The 18,195-nt window shown below is 37.5% G+C and overlaps 4 protein-coding genes and 1 non-coding gene across 7 annotated transcripts; 2 read left to right on the plus strand and 3 right to left on the minus strand.

Moving 5' to 3' along the window:
* Nucleotides 1–2,981: 2,981 nt before the first annotated feature.
* LOC125222067 (pre-mRNA-splicing factor CWC22 homolog) lies at nt 2,982–7,336 on the plus strand. The gene is made up of 7 exons (XM_048124483.1): nt 2,982–4,136; nt 4,233–4,422; nt 5,184–5,287; nt 5,399–5,501; nt 5,577–5,887; nt 6,048–6,353; nt 6,728–7,336. The coding sequence occupies exons 1-7, from the start codon at nt 3,087–3,089 to the stop codon at nt 7,070–7,072; spliced, it is 2,409 nt and encodes an 802-aa protein (XP_047980440.1). The 5' UTR covers nt 2,982–3,086; the 3' UTR covers nt 7,073–7,336.
* LOC125222069 (serine carboxypeptidase 1-like) lies at nt 6,862–9,806 on the minus strand. 2 transcript variants are annotated; one of them, XM_048124488.1, is made up of 8 exons: nt 9,357–9,806; nt 9,096–9,203; nt 8,689–8,966; nt 8,357–8,608; nt 8,152–8,267; nt 7,969–8,058; nt 7,776–7,881; nt 6,862–7,518 (listed from the first exon to the last, which is right to left on the minus strand). In XM_048124488.1, exons 1-8 carry the CDS (start codon nt 9,694–9,696, stop codon nt 7,375–7,377), a joined length of 1,434 nt encoding a protein of 477 aa, XP_047980445.1. In that variant the 5' UTR covers nt 9,697–9,806; the 3' UTR covers nt 6,862–7,374. The 2 variants fall into 2 exon arrangements, with proteins under 2 accessions (XP_047980445.1, XP_047980443.1); XM_048124486.1 differs by having other exon boundaries at nt 8,354–8,608.
* A 528-nt stretch (nt 9,807–10,334) lies between these two features.
* Nucleotides 10,335–14,100, minus strand: LOC125222068 (cyclin-dependent kinase C-2-like). Of its 2 annotated transcripts, none has more exons than XM_048124484.1 (13): nt 13,931–14,100; nt 13,653–13,790; nt 13,202–13,283; nt 12,953–13,043; nt 12,817–12,846; nt 12,568–12,677; nt 12,391–12,463; nt 12,196–12,316; nt 11,989–12,106; nt 11,612–11,751; nt 11,472–11,529; nt 11,142–11,212; nt 10,335–11,038 (listed from the first exon to the last, which is right to left on the minus strand). In XM_048124484.1, exons 2-13 carry the CDS (start codon nt 13,760–13,762, stop codon nt 10,522–10,524), a joined length of 1,521 nt encoding a protein of 506 aa, XP_047980441.1. In that variant the 5' UTR covers nt 13,763–13,790; nt 13,931–14,100; the 3' UTR covers nt 10,335–10,521. The 2 variants fall into 2 exon arrangements, with proteins under 2 accessions (XP_047980441.1, XP_047980442.1); XM_048124485.1 differs by having other exon boundaries at nt 13,873–14,100.
* An 845-nt stretch (nt 14,101–14,945) lies between these two features.
* LOC125222071 (G2/mitotic-specific cyclin S13-7-like) lies at nt 14,946–17,405 on the minus strand. Its single transcript, XM_048124489.1, has 7 exons — nt 17,139–17,405; nt 16,574–16,755; nt 16,271–16,492; nt 16,065–16,187; nt 15,564–15,974; nt 15,288–15,469; nt 14,946–15,214 (listed from the first exon to the last, which is right to left on the minus strand). The coding sequence occupies exons 1-7, from the start codon at nt 17,173–17,175 to the stop codon at nt 15,073–15,075; spliced, it is 1,299 nt and encodes a 432-aa protein (XP_047980446.1). The 5' UTR covers nt 17,176–17,405; the 3' UTR covers nt 14,946–15,072.
* A 688-nt stretch (nt 17,406–18,093) lies between these two features.
* TRNAA-UGC lies at nt 18,094–18,166 on the plus strand. The gene has a single exon. It is a non-coding gene; the product is annotated as a tRNA-Ala (tRNA).
* Nucleotides 18,167–18,195: the final 29 nt, after the last annotated feature.

The following is an 18,195-nucleotide window of genomic DNA, read 5'->3' on the forward strand; positions in this document are numbered from 1 at the left end:
AAATGGTCCCCACGTTTAGTTTTATACCAGATCTAGGTTAGCTCAGGAAGCTGTTTGCTTAGTCCAGTAATTGTCTCGCTTTATTTCGGTTATTATGCATGTTTTTATGTCTCTGCCTAGATCTAGCTGTTAGAGTAGAATATTTCATTTACCAAGTCTAGGAATTAAAGCTCAACCCCAAAAATTGCGTGGCAGCAGCCAAAAATAGTTCCCGGGTCTTTGAACATGTTTACTAATTTTCTTAGCTAAAGCGGGTTGAGGGATTTTGAATGGGGAGTTAAGGTAGCGGTTGTGTGCCCAACGACAGGTAGCTCAAGGTTCTTTGAGTTCCTAGACCCAGTGTCTAGAGGATTTTTTGGACCGAGGATTTTTTGGATCGAGGATTTTCTTTATTAATTTTGAACACTCTTTCACTGATCATTAAACTCTTTCGCTGACCATTAAACTCTAATCAGCTACTCTTCCATGAACAAATTAGTTATAGAGATTTAAAACTTCTTTTAGAAGCTAATTTATCTACATTAATTTTACTATTGGGTAATGGTGACGTACAATAATTTTTTACTAATAGTTATATTTCCAAGTGCATTAATATAGATATAGTTTATTTTGGAGTTTGGACAAATCAATTAGATAACTAGTTATGAGATTATCTAACGGAGTCAAATATAATTACATTTTTTTTAGATTCATAAAAATTTATTCTTTAGATTTGAAAGAACTAGGAGTATATGTGATTATGTATTTCCTAACATTACGAATTTACGACGGTGTAGTATTTTATTCTATGTGCGGTGTAGTACTGTCACAGTCTCTATTTTGTCAATAATTGTTCTGACTTCAAGGCTCTAAGTGCTTAACAACCATAGTCTAGACATCTTTTTTTCTTCAAATTGTTCCATTTCTGTGCCCTCTTTTGTTGTATAGACCATTTGTGATCCATTAGTGATTTTTTTGTTGTATTTTTAATAATTGCTAATAACTTATTAGAGCATCAACAACAACTCGTTGGCTTGTCGAGAATAGGACCGTAGCTACTGAGTCACCTTGTGTGTTGTTTGCGTGCATATACTCCATCCGTTCCATAGTAATAGAGTCATTTTGCCATTTTGGTACGTTCCATAATAATATAGTCATTTTTCTACACCTATTTTACTCTCTCTTACTTTATTATATCTTCATCTACTTTATTCTCTATTCATCTATCTACCCTTTTCATTTTCCACTTACTCTCCCTTTACTTAACTCACGTAATACAATTTTTCTTAATTCTCTTGCCAAAAAGAAACGCCTTTATTACTATAGAATGGAGGGAGTACTTATTAATAGTATTTAGTTTTATTATTTGATATAGTACTACCTCTGTATTTGAAAAATAGAAACATTTGAAATGATACGAGTTTTAATGCATAATTGGTAAAGTAAGAGAAAAAATTGATAAAGTAAGAAATAAAATGAAAAAAATCAATAAAGAAAAAGAGAGAATGAGAAAAATTAGTGAAAGTAAGTGTTAGACCATCTCCAACCATACACCAAATCCCATTTTTGGAGTAAAAATGTGCTCCAACTATACTCCATACCCATACCCATTTTTGGGTTTTTTAATCAAACAACACCAAATTTTGAAGTGAACACCAAAATTGAGTATCTACTGCAAAAAAAGTTTTAAATATTGCATAATAGTCCTTTATATTATTTGGAGGTTCATGAATCAGCCGGCCATAATTTGTGTATTGTAGTTCTTGATAGTTTGAATCAGCCGACACTCCTTGCAAATATTGAGTAGAGCTATGGATGTTGAGTAGAGATATGTTGGCGTGTGTCGTACGTCTAGAAAATCTGATCACACACACACTCTCTATTTGATTTTGCAAATATTTTTCCATAAGAAAATTAAAAAAGAATCAGCAAGCTGACCATATTATAATAAATTATGTTTTTTTAGCAAATAATAACTAATAAATTTACAAATATATGAATGAATATTGCTAAAAAAATCTTGTTATTATTGCTTACCGTATTAATAGTTTAAAAGTTTCAATTATGAGTCAATAGTTTAGAAGTTGTTTAGCTGAGATTCATTTTTACTAAAGAGCTATGGATGGATGTCACACAACTATAGAGCAAGTCTTTATTAAGAAAGCAAGTTAAACACAATGCATTAAAATAAAATAAAACACGAACAACAAATTATTATAATAAAATGAAAAACGTAATCTAATAATTTGGTAAATCAGAACCGGATCCTCCAATATTGTCGAAGTACGAAGAATATGCTCTAGTTGCATAGTCATTTGGTTCATCTTGAATATATAAAGTACATTTAATATATAAATATATTAATAAGAAAATTTTGTATACTTATTTAATTTACATAATTAAAAATATTGTGGGACTAATATGTAATTTAAAATAAATATGTAGGTATATTGATAAGGTGTAAAAAGTATAAGAATATGGAATATTCTTTTGGGTTTGAGTTTGGAGTAAATGATTGGAGTAAAAGTACTTTTTGGTGTGACCCATACTCAAAAATGGATTTGAGTTTGGTGTAAATGGTTGGAGATGGCCTTAGTGGATTGTAGGGTCACGTCAAAAAATAAAAAGATTCTAAAGTTTCTATTTTTAAGAGACGGTCCAAAATGAAAGGAGTTTCTATTTTTAAAATATGGAGGAGTACTATTTTTCTCATGTGTGTGCTTATATTTTTTATCTCTTTATGTTAATTATAATTTCCAGTTACGTAAGTATAGAATTTAAATTATGTAATTTTAAAATTTTAATTAAATATTTAATTTAATTAGAATATAGAATAACAAAAACTAAGGCAGTGCAAGATTTGTACTTTTTAGAAACGCAAGCAATTAATTTTTCCGTAATTATAATATGTCCAATTAGAGCTTTATTTTGAATCGTAGCATGCCTATATATATGTGCGCTTTTGAGTAGAAGAATTTACATTATTTTATTTGCTTATTACATAAAGTAGAAAATTAATCTGTTAGGGGCAAAAGCAATCTAGGGTTTATGTAGAAGAAGCCTTTGCTTTCAAATCTCACTTCCTCTATATCTCGTCGGCACATTCAATGGCTCGGAGGCGTCGCAATGATTCTAGCAGTAGCGACGATGAGGAGAGAGAAAGGAGGAAAACCAATCTAGATTTGGAGGGCACAAGTAGGGAAGATGATAAGGATTCGGATCCTGAGCGTAGGAAGAGTAGGAGAGATGATTTGGCATCTGAGAGAAAATCGCGTCGTGACTCTGATGATAGGAGGTCTGACGAGATTGAGCGTAAGAGCAGGAAAGGTGAAAAACCTCGACGTGATGATGCTGGAGATGATAAAAGGAGTGCCAGGAAGCGCGGTCGAGATTCGGAGAGTGATAGGATAAGGCGACGGGACTCGGGCGATGAGGAGGAAGAAGAAGGAGAATACAGGGCCCGGGAGGATGACAGGAAAGAGGATAGAGAAAGAGATGACCGGAAAGAGCGGCCAACCGATAGAGAGAGGGAAAGAGATGATAGAAGGGATCGTGAGAGAGAAAGAGGGGATAGAAGAAATAGAGGGCGAGACAGAGATGATAGAAGGGATAGAGAGCGAGAGAGGGGGCATGTCGAGAATGGTGATAGAAGGGATAGCGATAGGAGACATGACGAGAATGCTGATAGGTATAAGAGCTCTAAGAATGAGAGGAGTGAAACTGTGGATTTGAAAACAAAGGGGGATGGGAATGTTGCTGTTGCTGTTGACCCGGTGGCAAATATGGGAAGGAGTGGTGGAGTGTACGTTCCTCCATTTAAGTTGGCTAGAATGCTGAAGGAAATCGAGGATAAAAGCAGCCTCGAATATCAAAGAATGACCTGGGACGCCCTGAGGAAGAGCATCAATGGATTGGTGAACAAAGTGAATGCCACGAACATCAAGAACATCATCCCGGAGCTGTTTGCTGAAAATCTGATACGAGGGCGGGGTCTGTTTTGTCGATCCTGTATGAAGTCTCAAATGGCCTCTCCAGGATTCACTGATGTATTTGCAGCTTTGGTTTCTGTGGTCAATACAAAGTTCCCTGAAGTTGGGGATCTTTTGTTGCGGAGGATCATACTACAGCTACAGAGGGCATATAAACGCAATGACAAGGTTTGTATCTTAAATTCTTTTGATACGACTTATAAGCTCCTTGATATTTGTAACCTATACTTAATTTGTGTATTATTGGTGAAAATCTTGTGGCAGCCACAACTACTTGCAGCTGTCAAATTTATAGCTCACCTGGTGAACCAGCAGATAGTTCATGAGCTTATTGCTCTTGAGCTGCTGACATTGCTTCTGGAGAAGCCCACCGATGATAGTGTTGAAGTAGCTGTCGGCTTTGTTACGGAATGTGGATCCTTGCTGCAGGATCTTTCCCCCAGAGGATTGCATGGTGAGTATGGCACTCTGGCCACTATTGTTGTTATTCAGGAGTAACTTTGATCTCTAGTATTAGAGCTTCTGATGGATCTGAAGTCACAAGTTAGGTTATTCTTTGTCCTTTCAATGAGTATTTCAGTTTCTGATAGTAGAAGCTAGGGGGAAATTTTCATAAAAATATTCGCTCTGAAATTGGATTAATTGGATCTATGACACTGCTCTTTTGACCTGCATTATTCCTAACTTGTTCTGAGATGATTCATTCTTTTTATGTTATTTTTCCATCTATAAGTTGCTGTAACTCTGATAATCTCTTGGGCTGTTGTGGTGTCAAATTTTGAATTAACTGAAATTTACACGCTGCTAATAGATATACTTTCTTGTTTATGAGTGAACCTGCAGTGGAGAAGATCTGTTTTAGGTTTAGGGTTTAGGATTAATTTCCTTTTTATGTTTACTTTTCCATCGATAAATCTGACCATCTCCTTACCAGAAAGCTGTTGTTGTGGTGTTGAAATGTATTTACTGAAATTTTCACACTGCTATGCTCTCTTGTCTGCGAGTGAATATGGGCGGTGCAGAAGATCTGTTTTAAGAAAAGTAGATATGACTTGCATGACTTATCTTTTTGTGTGTGCACTTGTGTGGATGTTGATTTGTTTAAGCAAACATAGATTTCACATTTCATTTGGTGATTCGCAGAATCTCCCCTCCTCTCTCTTGTGACAGCTCCATTGCCACTTTCTGAAATACTGTGGCTTTTCAATTTCACAGGTATCTTTGAGCGATTCCGTGGAATTCTCCATGAAGGGGAAATAGATAAGCGTGTACAGTTCTTGATAGAAGGCCTCTTTGCATTACGAAAAGCAAAGTTTCAGGTGAGCTTCATTTTTAGCAGAATAGGAAAACTTAATTTGTTATTTTTTTTTCTTCTTAACATGATTCTTTTTATGTGTTAAATCTTAACCTATTAATGCCACCTGATGTAGGGGTACCCTGCTGTCCGTCCAGAACTGGACCTAGTGGAGCAGGAAGACCAATTGACTCATGAAGTTTCTCTTTTGGATGAGATAAATGCTGAAAACACTTTAGGTATAGCGTGGTTGGGACTGACTTGACTTCTGTCTTCTTCTAAAATTCAGTGCAGCTAATATATTTCCATTGCAGATATTTTTCGGCCGGATCCCCAGTTTGTGGAGAACGAGAAGAAGTATGAAGACCTAAAGAAGCAAATACTAGGTGAAGACTCTGATGAAGAAGCAGATTCAGATTTAGCCTCAGATTCAGATTCAGGTGACAATGATGATGATGAAGATGATGACGATGAAGAGGACGAAGAACAAATGAAAATTAAGGATGAGACTGAGACAAACTTGGTTAATCTTCGGAGAACTATCTACTTGACAATTATGTCCAGCGTTGATTTTGAAGAAGCAGGGCATAAATTATTAAAGATCAAATTAGAGCCTGGTCAGGAGGTGAGTATCACAATCTCGTGCGAGATATTTTTTCTCTCTGGTTGAACTTGAACAAGACCTTGCTATTTATTGGTTCTTGCTGATTGGTATGATGAGCTATTAATTTACACCATGAGCTTGTTGTTTAATGTGTTTCCTGTGATTGGTTTTTCCTGTCCAGATGGAACTGTGCATCATGCTTTTGGAGTGTTGCAGCCAGGAGAGGACGTATCTTCGCTACTATGGACTTCTTGGCCAGAGGTTTTGTATGATAAACCGAATCCATCAGGAGAATTTTGAGAAGTGCTTTGTCCAGCAGTACTCGATGATTCACCGGCTGGAGACCAATAAGTTGCGCAATGTTGCAAAGTTCTTTGCACATTTACTTGGCACGGATGCATTGCCCTGGCACGTTTTGGCATATATACGGTTGACAGAAGAGGATACTACTTCTTCATCTCGAATCTTCATTAAGATTCTTTTCCAGGTACTGGTCTCTTAGTATTCTCAATTCGTCCTTTAACATCTTGAAAGCCTTACCTCGTGTTAATCATTTTATGCTCTCATTTTAATAATATTTTCCTGTGCTGTAACTGCAGCAGTTTAGACAGGGTTTTACTAAGTTTACTGTTGCATATTATTGATATATTGTGTTTCTAGTTCATGTGTACTCCCAACATAATATATCAAGAAAGAAATTTTACTGAAACATCAAACAAATACTATGTTTTAAGAGTACATGAACCGTCCATGCACTTGTGCCCTTTTCATTTCGTTAACCACCTACATGTTTTTTGCTTATGTTGTCTAGCCCTCTTCTCTAAATGTCAAACCTCAAATTCTATGGGTTTTCTGTTGCAGGAATTGTCAGAACACTTGGGCATTCGCTTACTAAATGAACGCCTAACCGATCCTGGCATGCAAGACTCATTTGAGTCCATTTTTCCCAAAGACAATCCGAAAAACACTAGGTTTGCTATTAACTTCTTCACTTCCATTGGGCTTGGTGGGATCACAGAAAACCTGCGGGAATATCTCAAGAACATGCCTCGGCTCATCATGCAACAACAAAAGGCTGTACCGGAGTCTGATTCTGAATCTGATAGTTCTGGTTCTGATTCGGATGGATCGGGATCATCAAGTTCGGAGTCAAGCGAGAGTGAAAGCGACAGGGATAATAGGCGAAAGAAGAGGAGGAGAAACTAATGATTCTAAATTTGATACTTCTGGTTCTAGTTCTGATTTGGATGGATCGGGATCATCAAGTTCCGAGTCAAGCGAGAGTGAAAGTGACAGGGATAATAGGCGAAAGAAGAGGAGAACTAATGATTATCTTTTACATTTCTTGTACTGGAGTTTTGTTTAGGATATTCTGCGTTATATAACTACTGATAATGTGATATAAGATTGTTGTTATCTGTTATCTGGTATTTCTAATTCAATGGTGACAAAAGGTTTGAATTTGTTAAATGGTGGTAGTGTGTTACATTTGAGTTTGCAATACACTATTATGAGGAAGGAGGTAGAATTCCTTGAAGAAAGGAGGTAAACATGAGGAGTGCCCTCTGAGGCTGGTAGCTGGGAACTTGATGACCAGCTCCTCTCACCGTTGCTAATGTCAGCCCTTTGTATCCCACCACATACCCTCCAACCTGTCACGGTTTCACAAATTCTTAGATATAGTACTTCAGTAATGCAACCTTGATGAATGAATAGGAAATTGTGCAGATTGTTTGCTCTTTTAGGTGAATGAATGGGACAGTTGGAAACAGATTAACTCAACTCTCCCAATTCCAAATCCCACGGTTGCTCAAAACTACCAAGAACTACTTATTGTGCTGACTTATATGCATTTTTTTACAACACCTAGGTTATTTGAGACTGCAAAAGAAAACTGTATGATTCTTACCTCATTCTCAAAGTACCACGGGCGCCAAGCAGTCTCGATTGGAAGCTTTAGCCTGTTAATTGCATACCTTGTGGTTGTAACTGGTACATTCGCATCTATGTCTCCACTGCAATGCAGCATGTTCTAGTTAGAATAATCCATTTCTTCTATATCTATCACTCACACTCAACACAGTTTATGCATATATGCTTGCCTGTACAGCCACACTCTCAGCCCACTTGCCATTAGATTCTCAATTGTTGGCAAAACACTACTTTCCCAATCTGTCCAGTTATCAAAGGTTCTGCACAAATCTAACAAGTAAGCTTCATACAACAACATCAACGGTATCCACATAATCTGCCTTTTTCCTTTTAGCATGTGCAAATTTGGTCACCTGCAGAAGTCCCAAGCTGTGGGCTTCACATGGAGGGCATCTTGGACTTGAGGAGTATTCAAGTAATACTTAACATACACATCCGAGCAGGGATCGAAGTTGTTAACCTGTTCGCCCTGTTGAAAGATAGAAAAGGGTATTCCCTTATATATGCAGCAGGAAACAAACTCAGACCATATATAAATTGGTACTAGGGGTTTACTACAGAATCACTTGAGCCCTTCTTAAGCATGTGTTGCAAACAGATTGGTGCATAGATGTTGTTGATGTCAATGTTCCCAAGCTCTTTAAAGGACTTCTCCACGTAATCATAGCACTGATCAGAAGCTAAATTATTTGCGAAGTCACAAGAATTGAAGATTTTTGTGTGTATCTCATCTGAGATCAAGGCATGCGTCCAGATATGATCATAGAACCCTGCTGACATGCTCGCATCGTCTATCAATGCATTCCCTATCTGATAGGATTAAAGAATTGATTGAGTATTGACTTAAATATTGAAATTAAAAGATAAAAACTTGAGCAATATGAACATACAGCAACACCCTTTAGATTGATAACAGTTGGACTGTTGCTGTTGTTGTTTCTGAGCAATATAGTATTTGCTAACTGAGGCACATAATGACCGGCGTAGCTCTCCCCAGTAATGTAGAAATCCCGGGTTTTGTACTGAGGGAACCTCTCGAGCCAGTTCACTATAAATGTGTAGGCATCTGTGGCAGTGCTCGTGTCACCAGTGTTGTTGTAGTCAGCAGTTGTGTTTGAATATGAGAAGCCAACACCAGCAGGCGAATCCAAGAAGATCACATTCGCCACTACAAAATTCCACTCATAATCACTTCAAAATATTGATAATGTAAATAACAACACAGCTTCAAAAAGTTTCCTAAGTCTGCATTAAAATTTTATGCAATTTGGGAGTTTGAAAAAACTCAGCCACTCACCATTGTTCCATGCATAGTTGTTTCTGAATAGAGTTGTCCCGTCACTGCTCACTCTGAAAGGTCCCAATTCCTCCATGGCTCCATATCCAAAAGATGAACATCCAGGGCCTTGTGATTAAGTTATAGGAGTCAATACATTTCATTTTGTCACCGAAGCAAATGCAAGAAAGCTCTAATGAGCTATATCTAGGGTGCAATGCGTTAGCTTCATTTTCAAGTCCTAGTTAACATATTACTTGAAAATTTTGAAGCTTTCTCTACCTCCATTTAGCCACAAGACCAGAGGTTTGGTGGAAGAATTTGTTGGAGACTCGACAAAATAGTAAAACAGCGCTCTTCCTGCCTGGGGCTTAACTGTAACATAACCTGCATAGTGATCAAAATCCACACCATGAGGCTGCCCTGGCAGCTGAGTGATCTTGTCTGCTTGCATTAGTCCATCTTGAGGTGCAACAAATGCATCTCTTTCGCGCTGTAGCCAAGAACCGGAAACAGAGAAACTGTGTGGTCTTGTAGCTCTCAAAAGATGAGTCTGCTGATTGGCATTGCAAAGTGTGGAGGAGAGGAGCAAGGAGAAGAGGTGTGCAATAAGCTTATGCATTGCTTTGCTTTGCTACTCCAAAATAGGACTGAGAACTTTTATAGAGTAATGATTGGGCGGCAATTCGTCTTCTTTTGTGTTTGTGAGTGTGACATAACTGGACAACAAGACTACTAATTCTATGTGGTTTTCCCCATAGGCTGATCACTCCAAGGCAACAAGATATTCTGTTCATTTTCATAATGTTTAGACAAAACTTAAGTGCTCAGTGCTCCCCACTTTCAACTGCTTAGTGGTATAATACTAGTAAGTGTATCTGTACCAAACACCTTTGTAATCTCTTAGAAATAAGATTTCCCCTCTAAAGTTGACTAAACACTCACGTAAAGCTAGAAAGAAAAATTTCTTTATGACCTTTCTCGAATTTTACTATTGTCTTTTCTCTGGATTATTTATTTGTCTTCTGATGTAATCTTTCTTGGAGCTATATTTCTTGTTGTAGCATGCCGGCCTAATTCCTTTCAAACTAGATTATAATGTATCCATTTTGTCATGAAATCCTCTATTTAATATTTATTTATTTACTTGATTTGAATTTTTTAGGGGCAGGTTGTCCATTTTGTGATATCTTAACTTGAATGCAGATAACAATAAACGCATCTTTAGAAGAAAATTTTAAGTAAAGAACAATTTCGATATCACAAATCCTAAACACCTTACAAAATAGAGAGATACATTCCTCCACAATTATACAAGTCATGTCCTCTATCATACAACCTTATCATGTAATTAGGTTTTAATCATACACCCTGGAAGAGATACATTCCTCCACAATTACACAACCTCATAAAGCACACTTAGAGGTCATCATGCAAATGCAATACATTATTGCTGCCAATTGTATTGCTGGTTGCGATTCCCAGACATGATGTTCGAGCTGCCACGCCCTGCAGCTGAAGTCCCATATGGAGGAGCGCCATGGGGGTAATTAGGGCCTCGAGGGGCAGCACCGGGCATGGCGCTAGAGCCATATGGGGGAGCGCGCCCTTGAGGTGGATATGCTCCTGTGCCATAACCTCCGCTACCTTGACCACGATTGGGATGGTTGTAGTTTCCAGAAGGATTTCCACCTGGTGGGTATCTTCCTGGCCCAGCTGAAGGCCGTGGCTTACCATAATGATGGCCAGGTCCTCCGGCTACCTGAGGCTGTCCACCATGCGCAGGTGGATTTTGACCTGCTCGCATCTGAGCATGCGCGTGCCCAGACTGCTGAATTGGTGGGAGTCGCGAATGCTGCTGATTGTGTTGTAGCTTCTGGCGCTTTGAGTTTTCTTCATGCTGGCGCTGTTGCTGGCGCTTTTTCTTTGTTTGGAACTCGTGGGAAGATTCATACTTGGGCAAACTGATGGATAGATTCACATTTCAAACATATGTGAGGACAGACAAATCAAAACTCTAAAGCCTCTACAAATAAAAAACAGAAGGAAAAGTTTTGAAGATCAAACCTTTTCGGATCACAAGGTAATGGATCTGTCCAGAAGTACTCAGCATCGAGAGCATCCTTTGCTGATATTCTCTTCATTCAAAAAGAATAAAGGGGAAGAATAACTGTCAAAATATGAATGTAAAGAGAAATCCTCAATTGCTTTGTAAAAACGGCATTGCTAGACTCTATCAAAATCCTATAGTAGAATGTATATGAAATGAGCAGACTGAATATGCAAGCTACTGCAAGAACAGGTATCAAAACTGACAAAAGTAAGATATTCTATTCTTAGGGGAGAAAAAGAGGTATGAGATAAGAAGTACAGAATAAAGAACTCAATCAGGTATACCTGAGATGGATCAAGAGTCAACATCTTGTCCAATAAATCCAATGCATGCCGGTCAAAGCTAGAAACAACAAATTCATCATTCATGTGTTCATTTACAGTGGCAAGATGCAAATAAAAAGAGCCAAGTGCCAATAACTTACTGTCTGAAGTGCTCTCTAAGTCGTCTTTTAATAACTCTACTAGGTTTGAAATTGTTATACCAAGGAATCTTTGAGACTCCAGGCCAGATTTCCTCGCTGGGAGTGCCACAGATGTCGAATATTTTATTTAATTGTTCCGGCTACAGTAGAAAACAAAACCACATTAGGAAGATATAACAGAGATGTAAAAGAAAAAGATAAACTAACGTCTAGAAAACTATCAATTTATCTCACAGCTCCTAACTTCTCTCAATGAGGTGGATGATAATCCGCACATTAACTTAGACGCCATATTTGCAATATCCAGATCGAAATCCCACTTTTGAAACCCCCTTCAAATTGACATCAGTATTTAGATGATAGTGAACATAAACTACCTCATCTTTCCCGGGAAATACTGGTTTCCCATTAAGAAGCTCAGCAAATATGCAACCCACTGACCACATATCCACAGCAGGGCCATACTTCGTGGTGCCAAGCAGCAACTCTGGGGGCCTAAAGTATTGAGCAGATTACTAATTAAATACAGACATGTATCTAAAAACTAGCTGATAATATTAGATCATATAGATGCCATATCTTACCTATACCACAAAGTAATCACACGATTTGTAAGGTTAGCATTATGATCACTTGAAAATGACCGGGCAAGACCAAAGTCTGCAAGTTTCAAGTTTCCTTCATTGTCTATCAGAAGATTTGAACCTGCAACACAAAACACAATATTAGCATAAAACACAGAAAGTAACTTTAGTTAAATTAGTATTTTAAGTGTAGACCTTTAATATCACGGTGAAGCACTTGATTTACATGACAGTAGTGCAGCCCTGTCAAAAGCTGTCTCATATAGCACTGAAGAAGAGGGAGAAAATGAAAATCATTCATCTGATTGTCACTCGTATCTGAAATGCCAATAAACTAAATATTCTTCCACTATATTACACCCATTCCAATACCTTAATCTGCGGCACTGAGAATCTCATTCCAGGACGATCAGCAAGGCCAGTTAAATCATGGTCCATGTACTCAAAGACCATATAAATCCCACCTCTGTACTTGTTACCATCTGGAGAATCAAGAAGTGAATATGCAAGCTATCAGCCTTGAAAGATACAGCAGAACAAACTTCATGTATCTCCTCACATCCTCTAAGTAGGTTTAACAAGAAGTATACATCATATACAGTCAAAACTGTGAAGGTTTACCTGGTGCAGGTGGCTCATCCTTCTCAGGACCTGGATACATAATACGAAAGACAGATATAAAAACTCCAAAAATGTGGGGCATAGAGAATTTATTGACATATAATCTAGGAAAAGGAAAGGAAAAACATAAGATTACCAGTAGAGGTGACGATTTCTTTTAGCTTGATGACATTTTCGTGGTGAAGTTTCTTTAATATTTTAATTTCACGGATGGCTGTTATGGGGAACTGCAGGCATATGTGGGGAAATTAATAACCATATCCTGGGATCTCTACTTGATGTAAAGACAATTAGAGTCATCCTTCGACATAATAATAGGAATCAGTTCAAACAGAACCAATAATCTAAACCATCAGGCATCAACAGACCAAGCTGAAAAGCATACCCCTTCTCTTTCATTGTCCATCCGTATCTTCTTCAAAGCAACAATTTCCCCTGTTTTGATTTCTCTTGCCATGTAAACTTGTCTGCAAGTACAATTTCCCACCTTAGGTAGTAAAAGAAACAACCCAACTCCTAAAACTAGGTCATCCGATCATATAATTTTGTACCCATATAGTATGAACTTTTTAGACAAAGGTCACAAATATCCATTGTCGTCCACCCCAAACAAGACAACCATCCACATTACTGTCTAAAGACACGTCATTGAATAGTTGTATATCATATAGCAAATTTAAGAACATTTGAGCATAGATAGCTCAATCCTTGAGAATCACATGAAAGATTCATGCCTCATTGAAAAAATCCATGCTTCACACTAGTTTTTCCCACTTGGAGTGAAATTTCTCGAGGAAATATCACCATAGCAAGGAAATCTAAGGAAATTAATGTACCCATAAGTTCCTTCGCCAATCTGCTCCAATTTCTCGAAGCAATCAACACTTCGAGAGCCCCAAGCAGGAATTTCTGTGGTGTTTAGCTGCTCCGGCGCCGCTATCGCCATTTCTCGTAACCCGAATTTGTTCTTGATTCTTCAAAGTAAAAACACAATCAGATTATGGTTTCGGGATACAATTAAGCGGTACTACCAAAAATTGCAGTTAAATCGTGTACCCAGAAAAAAGAGCATTGAAATTAGGGTTCAATTAATTCGGGGAAGAAGGGTGTTAACCTTCGAAAATTCACAAAAAAAAGGAGCTTTTTTGGCGGTGTAAGATAAAAAAAGTATGGGGGAATGTCGCGAGATGCGGAGCGGGGTAATGGCGAGGAGCGGCGATCTGCGGTGGTTTGTGCAGAGAAATAATTGTAAGGAAGAAAGTAGTTCAAGATAAACCAATAGCGAATTGGGAAAGTACGGTTTTTTATTTGCCTAAATATGGTTAATTAATACTTCCTCCTTCTCTAATAGGAGTAGGAAACAAAGATAAAAAGAAGATCTGATTGAACTATTCTTAAAATATTAAAGAATTTCTTAAATAGAATTGGTGAGACGTCCGTCTGGAAAATATGATCCAATTTTAAGGAAATGAGGGAGTAAATTTCTTATTATACTATCCTTTAATAACACATATTAGATGTTAATTGTGGAAATTATTTATTTATTCATCACTGTTAATATTAAATTTCTTATTATACTATCCTTTAATAACACATTAGATGTTAATTGTGGAAATTATTTATTTATTCATCACTGTTAATATTTTGGCAGAGGAATGATATGCTATATACCTTTGGGTTTCTTATATGAAGATCATTCTCATTTTACGCACGTTTAATGTTTTTCATTTTGATTTATATATATAATTGATTTTAATATATTAAAAAATATTATTGATAATTTTAATTTCACAAATTAAAATTATGATAGTTTACGTGTGAACAACCAGTTTTTTTTTCCTAATTTAGTAAAGGAGAATTATTAATAGTGGCCTGTGACGGTCTCAGTTGAGGGGAAATAAGAAAATTTTATGAATTCAAAGCAATAGGATGGATAAAAATAGTAATTCAATTATGACTACTACTACTATTTATTTTGATGAAATAAATTCTTTTTTTTATTTTATCATTTAATTTTTTAATCCTTAAAAATTATTTGATCATATGGTTGAAAGTATATTTTTTAGTTACTCGTTATTATAAAAATAAAAGTTAGTCCGTAAAACTGATTTTGATTCCATACAGAAAAATAAAAAAAAAGTACTAAAATTGAATTAGTTCATCAGTAGATTGAGTAGGTAGGGAGAGATCATGCTAGTCAAATGATCTCTAAAATTGACTTCAAACATTGAATTATATAGTAAACGCCTCTATTTACTAAAAGCAGCAGATGAGAGCAGATGATGGAGGAATGAGAGCCACAGCTCCTCTTTCTGGATTTAGGTATTTTTTATACACAGCCTTGAGCTTGTTCCCCGCTGCTCCGAAATGGAAACTCACTAGCATCTTCGCGCACGCCCTGAATATACCACGTCGAAAATCAATTAGTACATGCATAATATGGAAAGAGAAGAGGGATCATTGACACATACATCAACTGATCCTCAGAGTAGCCAGTGTGATGCTCCAGCGTCTCAGTCCACCAAGGGCTCCTGTTAAGCGCACAGCGTGCAGCATATACAGCAGAGGCTGCAATCTTCGAAGAGCTGTGCTCTATGATTGTCGTGTAACTCATCAAACCAAGCTCAGCATAGAAGAATGTCATGTTCTCCACCTACAACAAAGTAGGCAAATATTCAGTAATCACATGCATTCTTCAACTGCAAAAGTATGTGGAAATTTGTTTTGATGAATGAATCTGAATTTACCTCCTTATCAGCAGGGACGGATGCTTTGATGTATCGAACAAGAAACACGTACGGAGTTGGAACAGTCAGGTACCACCCGAGCTTCCCAAGAATGACCTTCTCCATGATCAGCACTTGCTCCCTCACATAAGCATTATCCGATATGGCTATGAAGTCGCTCACCTCCGGAGCCCATATCTCCTCGTACTTGCAAGCAATCAGCATCGCGCTTATGCCAGCCAACTGAAGTTCCCTTCTCGGGACGGCCTTCACTGCAAGAAACCGGTCCACTATGTTGATAGTGAGGTAGAGGCTCTCAGGCACCAGTTCAAACTTCCTGTGAACTTCAATCAACCAGTCAACCAGAATGCCTCTCATTTTAGAGTTCACCTCTGGCTGTGAATCGATGTAATCATGAACTCTCCCATCTTCCTGAATAAGATAAAGGATTGAAATTCGTTACACAAACAAGCAAGGAGGGGCCATGATGATGATCAAACCAAATAGTATGTATTTGCACACCTCTGTTTCCTTATAGAAACTGTACATGTCTTCTACATACTCCACTGCTGCCAATTCGTTATCCGCATCAACTGCATCGATGTCTATCAGATGTTTTGGCCTTGTTGTCAGTCCAGAAGCAGCCTAGAACAAACCAATATCGTTAGAACAAGTTCACAATATGATGTTGATGCAAAATTTCTCAAGTAGAATTGGCTAGGCCTCACCTTGCTTCGAGCAGTAAGGATTGCAGTGAGACTTTTAGCAGACTTCTTCGGGGGTGCCTCCCTCAGTTTAGCACCATTTTTGCAGTCAGGATCTATGGCTAGCACAGCATCATTCTTTGGCTTAACAACAGCAACACCTTCCTTCCGATTTACGGCTGCTTTATTAGCTTTTGCAGCACCATCTTTTCCCACTAAAACATTGGCATTTTCTGGCTGCTGTTTCTGCAGATGATCAACAAGAATTAGTTGTGGGTTTAGATAGAGGAAACAAAGCATCATTTAGACATAATTTTCAGGTCTTGCCTTGCAGGCTTGGGCTTGGCCATTTTCCAAGAGCTGAGCACCGAATCTCCTAGTTATAGGACGGGTGATCTGATTATGTGGCTTGCCTTCGGCTAGAGGCGCCGGAACCAAGTTTCCGATGTCTCTCAAGACCCTCCGATTCCTCGCTTCTGGCTGAGGATTCTTCTGCTTCCCTCCTCCAACTGATGACCAAATTAAGAATAATGCTTGTAGGATTACTCATCAAATTAAAGAAAGAAAAGATGTATTCTTTGACACACTTCAGCATAAGCGGCATATCACAATTTCATACATTTCCAACGACATACAAAGTGTTCAAGACCCATCCACCCAAATCTAACTCAATAATCAAACTGAAACAGAGTGTAAATATGTAATAGCCTATCATCATCCCTCCCAATCACATTGAAAAGTACTCCAAATAGATTAAGATAAAAAAAATGATCAAAACCTAATTTCAAAAGAACACTAAGAAAAAACACAGATTCAAAACAGTAATAAGAGGAAACAAAATGACTCGGAAAGGAAAAAAAATACTAATGATTAGGGCTCTTGTATTACATACCTATGCGTTGCTCAGGAGCAACAATTCTTGAAGCCATCTCCAAATCTAATTCTTCTTCTTCTTCGCTTTCGATTTCGATTTCTTCTTCACGGACGGCGAAAACCCCTCCAAGACTGGCCCAAAACGATGACAGAAGCACTCCGAGACGGCCGCTGCGCGTCTCTCCTCCTTCTTCGGCGTTATCCGTCGCCACAATGCAAAAAACTACACTCGGCCTTATCTCTCTGGAAATCTATTTTCTCTGAGAGCGTGGTCGGTGATGGAAGAGCGTCAATGGAAAAGAAAAGTATTCTACGAGAGCGGGCGATGTAAAATAAGTACTGCTTTCGCAACAACGGTCATATTCTTCAGCTTCGAATTTAATCCGTTGGATCTTGATTGATCCTACGGTTCTGATGGGCAATAAATCCACTATCCGTTGAGAGCCTTGTAACGCAATTCTTACTTTATTAATTTATTTTTATATATTTTACCCATCCTGAAGAACTAACTTTCTACTTGAATATATTCTTGTTGTTATAAAAAAATATTAAATTAAACTTTAGTTTTAGCTCGAAATATTTCGTGGATTGATATTTTGTAATTGCTTAATTAAAAATTGTTTAAAATTTGAACATTAATTTAAAACATTTTTCTCCACTCAATGCTGAAAGATTAACTTAAAACTGATTTTGATTAAGTTAATTCAAAGTACTTGTTTTCAAACATAGTAAAGTTTTTGTAATCGTCGATTCGTCGTAATCCATGTATATGTTGAATGTCTAAATTGTCAATTCTGAATAGCAATCAGTGAAAAATGATAATTTTGCAGTATTTAATAGTGAATCAAAGGATAAAGATTACATTTTGAATTCAAGAATGTTTGATGAATTTTACACAAGAAACATTAATTGTGTTTATTTTAAAAAAGTACTGTATTAGTATATGATCATTATCCACATTAGAAGAGCAACGTGGGGATGTAGCTCAAATGGTAGAGCGCTCGCTTTGCATGCGAGAGGCACGGGGTTCGATCCCCCGCATCTCCACGCCTTTTTTTTCATCTTAACCAACTATG

This window comes from Salvia hispanica, chromosome 4, assembly GCF_023119035.1.
Source record: "Salvia hispanica cultivar TCC Black 2014 chromosome 4, UniMelb_Shisp_WGS_1.0, whole genome shotgun sequence".
In the NCBI taxonomy this organism is placed as follows: domain Eukaryota; kingdom Viridiplantae; phylum Streptophyta; class Magnoliopsida; order Lamiales; family Lamiaceae; genus Salvia; species Salvia hispanica.

Coding starts and splice junctions, on each gene's coding strand:
- LOC125222069 (XM_048124486.1), bottom strand. CDS start 9,696: ATGCATAAGCTTATTGCACACCTCTTCTCCTTGCTCCTCTCCTCCACA. Junction 8,268..8,353: donor AGGGCTCAAGTGATTCTGTA/GTAAACCCCTAG, acceptor ATCTTTCAACAG/GGCGAACAGGTTAACAACTT. Junction 7,882..7,968: donor CTGAGAGTGTGGCTGTACAG/GCAAGCATATAT, acceptor GCTGCATTGCAG/TGGAGACATAGATGCGAATG.
- LOC125222068 (XM_048124484.1), bottom strand. CDS start 13,762: ATGGCGATAGCGGCGCCGGAGCAGCTAAACACCACAGAAATTCCTGCT. Junction 12,678..12,816: donor GGATGAGCCACCTGCACCAG/GTAAACCTTCAC, acceptor TTGATTCTCCAG/ATGGTAACAAGTACAGAGGT. Junction 11,752..11,988: donor TATTTCCCGGGAAAGATGAG/GTAGTTTATGTT, acceptor TTTCTACTGTAG/CCGGAACAATTAAATAAAAT.
- LOC125222067 (XM_048124483.1), top strand. CDS start 3,087: ATGGCTCGGAGGCGTCGCAATGATTCTAGCAGTAGCGACGATGAGGAG. Junction 4,137..4,232: donor CATATAAACGCAATGACAAG/GTTTGTATCTTA, acceptor ATCTTGTGGCAG/CCACAACTACTTGCAGCTGT. Junction 5,288..5,398: donor TACGAAAAGCAAAGTTTCAG/GTGAGCTTCATT, acceptor CACCTGATGTAG/GGGTACCCTGCTGTCCGTCC.
- LOC125222071 (XM_048124489.1), bottom strand. CDS start 17,175: ATGGCTTCAAGAATTGTTGCTCCTGAGCAACGCATAG. Junction 15,470..15,563: donor CCGTCCCTGCTGATAAGGAG/GTAAATTCAGAT, acceptor ACTTTGTTGTAG/GTGGAGAACATGACATTCTT. Junction 15,215..15,287: donor TACTCTGAGGATCAGTTGAT/GTATGTGTCAAT, acceptor TGGTATATTCAG/GGCGTGCGCGAAGATGCTAG.